The sequence below is a fragment of the Chinchilla lanigera genome, unplaced genomic scaffold, assembly GCF_000276665.1.
Source record: "Chinchilla lanigera isolate Chin_1 unplaced genomic scaffold, ChiLan1.0 scaffold00085, whole genome shotgun sequence".
NCBI lineage: Eukaryota > Metazoa > Chordata > Mammalia > Rodentia > Chinchillidae > Chinchilla > Chinchilla lanigera.
This window is the reverse complement of record NW_004955486.1, coordinates 9,024,165-9,026,895: the sequence shown is the minus strand read 5'-3', so window position 1 is coordinate 9,026,895 and position 2,731 is coordinate 9,024,165. Positions and strand designations below refer to the sequence as shown.

At 67.7% G+C, this 2,731-nt stretch overlaps 1 protein-coding gene across 1 annotated transcript in view; it reads right to left on the bottom strand.

Moving 5' to 3' along the window:
• Positions 1–1,683, bottom strand: part of LOC106146594 — a 10,238-nt gene extending 8,555 nt beyond the window's left edge. The window contains exon 1 of the mRNA XM_013504146.1: positions 1,087–1,683. Coding sequence (XP_013359600.1) covers positions 1,087–1,683 — 597 coding nt within the window. The remainder of the gene's footprint in view (positions 1–1,086) is intronic.
• Positions 1,684–2,731: the final 1,048 nt, after the last annotated feature.

The following is a 2,731-nucleotide window of genomic DNA, read 5'->3' as shown; positions in this document are numbered from 1 at the left end:
GCGCCCCCCGCGGGCCGCTCCTTCCTCGCCCGGGCTCCCGCGCCCCCTCCCGGGCACGAACGGTACCGCAGCGCCTTAGGGACTCGGCGGGCAGTGGGGACGCCCGGGCCATCGCGCCGGGTGGGGCACGCGCATTCCTGGCCACAGGACAGGCTACCTGGACAGAAACGCGCACAAGACAGACGCACATACCCGCGCTGGCGCTGTCTGCACCTCCGCCTCACATTGCCCTGTCCGGTCCCCGGTTCCCACGCACCCTCCCTCCACAGCCTCCATTGCCTCGGCTTTCTCTGACCGCCCTGCTCCGGTCCTCGGGGCCTTTGCACTGCCACCCCTTCTCCTTCCTGAGAGCGCTTCTCCCTTCGCCAGCAGATCTGCCACCCCAGGACATGTGTCTCCACCAGCAAGCAGGGCTCACCACAAAGACAGGAAGCATCTGCTTCCCGACCCGCCCTCAGCGGAGCGCCAAGCACCTGTCAGCACAGGCTCTGGGCGCTTCCTTAGCCAGCAGGGCCTGCCAGGGTCGGCTTCACACCTGGGAAGCCTGGAGAGAAGGGTGTCCCCAGCCCGCAGGAACGCTCTCTGGGGAAATGAGTCAGGGGAGCTTACGCCCTCCTCAGAGGATCCTATCCCAAGGACGTTGGACAAAGAAACCGAAGATAAACCTGGCGCCTGCCTCCCGGGTGCCCCACCCTGCCTGGGGGCACCCTCCACCCCGCTCAGCCCTTCCTCAGCCAGGGTCCTCTCCTCAGCTCCTTCGCAAGGGTGCAGCACCAAGCCACCCCAACCTGTTGGGTCCCTAGACTGGAAGGCCGGCCGAGGCGTGGGCGCCCCGCTGGGAAGCAGCAGCACAACCCAGGACCGGTCCTGGAGCTTGAGAAGCCTGAAGCGCTTTTGAGACCTGCTATTTCATAACTTTGGAAATCCACTGCGATTGCAGAAGTCTGTGGCATCTCTGCAACACGCCGGGAGGGCAGACACTACCCCGAGGTGCGAGGACCTGCCCTCAGCCCCCGGAGCCTTCTCAGGTGGGCCAGTGCTCAGCAAAGCCACTTCCGCTCCTGCCCGTGCGAGTCCAAGGGTCACCTTGCCCTGCTCTGGGAGCTTCCGGGGAGTCCTCGAAACCTCCACTATGCAGGACTGTGACTCCCAGGTGACGGCAGTGACAGGGAGGTGCTGACAGCGAACTCTGGCCCTAAGAGCCCTGCATCTGCTCCTGCTTTCCTGACCCAGCGGGCTCTTCCTGACAGAGTGTCGCGAATTTGCAAACAAACACTTGTGTCTGTCACTAGGCAACACGGTGCCAGCAAGGCAGGAGAGGGTGCCGCCCTCCCTCCGGACTGCTCCCCTGCTTGCCCGGCACTGGCAGTTCCCAAGCACCCAGCCCTGCGTCTGGAGGCAGAGGAGGGCCAGGGTGGGGCTTTGTGTCCCAGCCCTGTCACCAGTTAGATCCAAAACACAGAGGCTGCCACCCGCCCAGCCCGGTGTAGGACGGGAGGGGCCCTTGGCCCTGCAGCCTTGGGACCCCACGCGGCCCCCCTCCTGGGTAGGTGCCCTCTCCCTCCACAACCTCTGTAGAAAACACTGCCTCGCCCCCCAACCCAGCCAGGGCCCCTCGGCCTGTCCCCACCAGGAGTGGGGGCACGGATGATCTCCAGTAGCATGCGGGAAGCAGGGTCCCATAAAGGACCCCCTTAGCTCCCCAGGAAGCATCCCCTGGTTAGCTCCTGGCTGGGGTTCAGGTGCTGTGTCCAGTGGGGCCTTGGGTGGGGAAGGTCCAAGAAGTGGTGTCCAGTGGACAAGGGGAACACACCCGTTGGCCCCTCCAACCTCCTGCACAGATCAGACCACCCTGGGGGACGTTCCGGGGATGCAGAGGCCCCGGTCTCTAGGAAGGCTGCGCCCCCAAAGTGCCCTTCCCAGGCCTCAGGAAGTGCTGAGGCCGGCAGCCAGAGTGGACTCCTGACGGCGGCGGGGGTGGGGGTGGGGGGAAGACACAGCAAGCGCAAGGGCAGCGGGGCTGGGAGCCGGCAGGGCCCCTCCGGCGGCACCCGCGCCGCTGGGTGTGCAGGGTTCGGGTTCCCTCGGCAGGGGAGCGGGCGGCTGTCAACAGGCGCGCGCTGCGCCCGCCTCCGGAGACAGCACCGGATCCGGGCCGCAGGGCCCGTGTCCGCCAGCCCAGGGCCGCCTCCGAGATCGCCGAGAAGGCGGCAGCGGGGTCTGGCACGGGAGCGGAAGGCTCGGACGTCTTCACAGCGTACAGGATCCGTCTAGGCCGAGAAGCAAACTGGGGCGGAGGCAGCGAGTGTAGACAACCCTTCCCTGCCTGGGAGCTGCGGTTCGCAGGGACCGGAGGGTTTGGGGTCCTTCCCCGGATTCTTGCCCTTCGCTCCTACCCCGGCCCGCTGTCCTAGACCAGAGCCTCTGACCCGCGGCCACGACGCGTCCGAGCGGACAGCCTTTTCACCCGGTGGGCCGGGGACGAGCACCTAACCCCGCGGGCTCAGGGTCCCGGGCCGCCCCTAGCGGCCGCGTCGCCAGGCAGAGCCGCGCCGCGCACGCTCCCATTGGCAGCAGGTGGCCCCGCCCCGCCCGACAGGTAATCCGCCCCGTGCTCCCATTGGGCAGCAGCCGTCGGCGCCCTAGGGATTGGCCAGGTGGAGCCCCGCCTCACCCTCATTGGCCGCAGGTGCCGCGCCCCTGGCACGCCGCCCGCCCACGATTGGCCGCC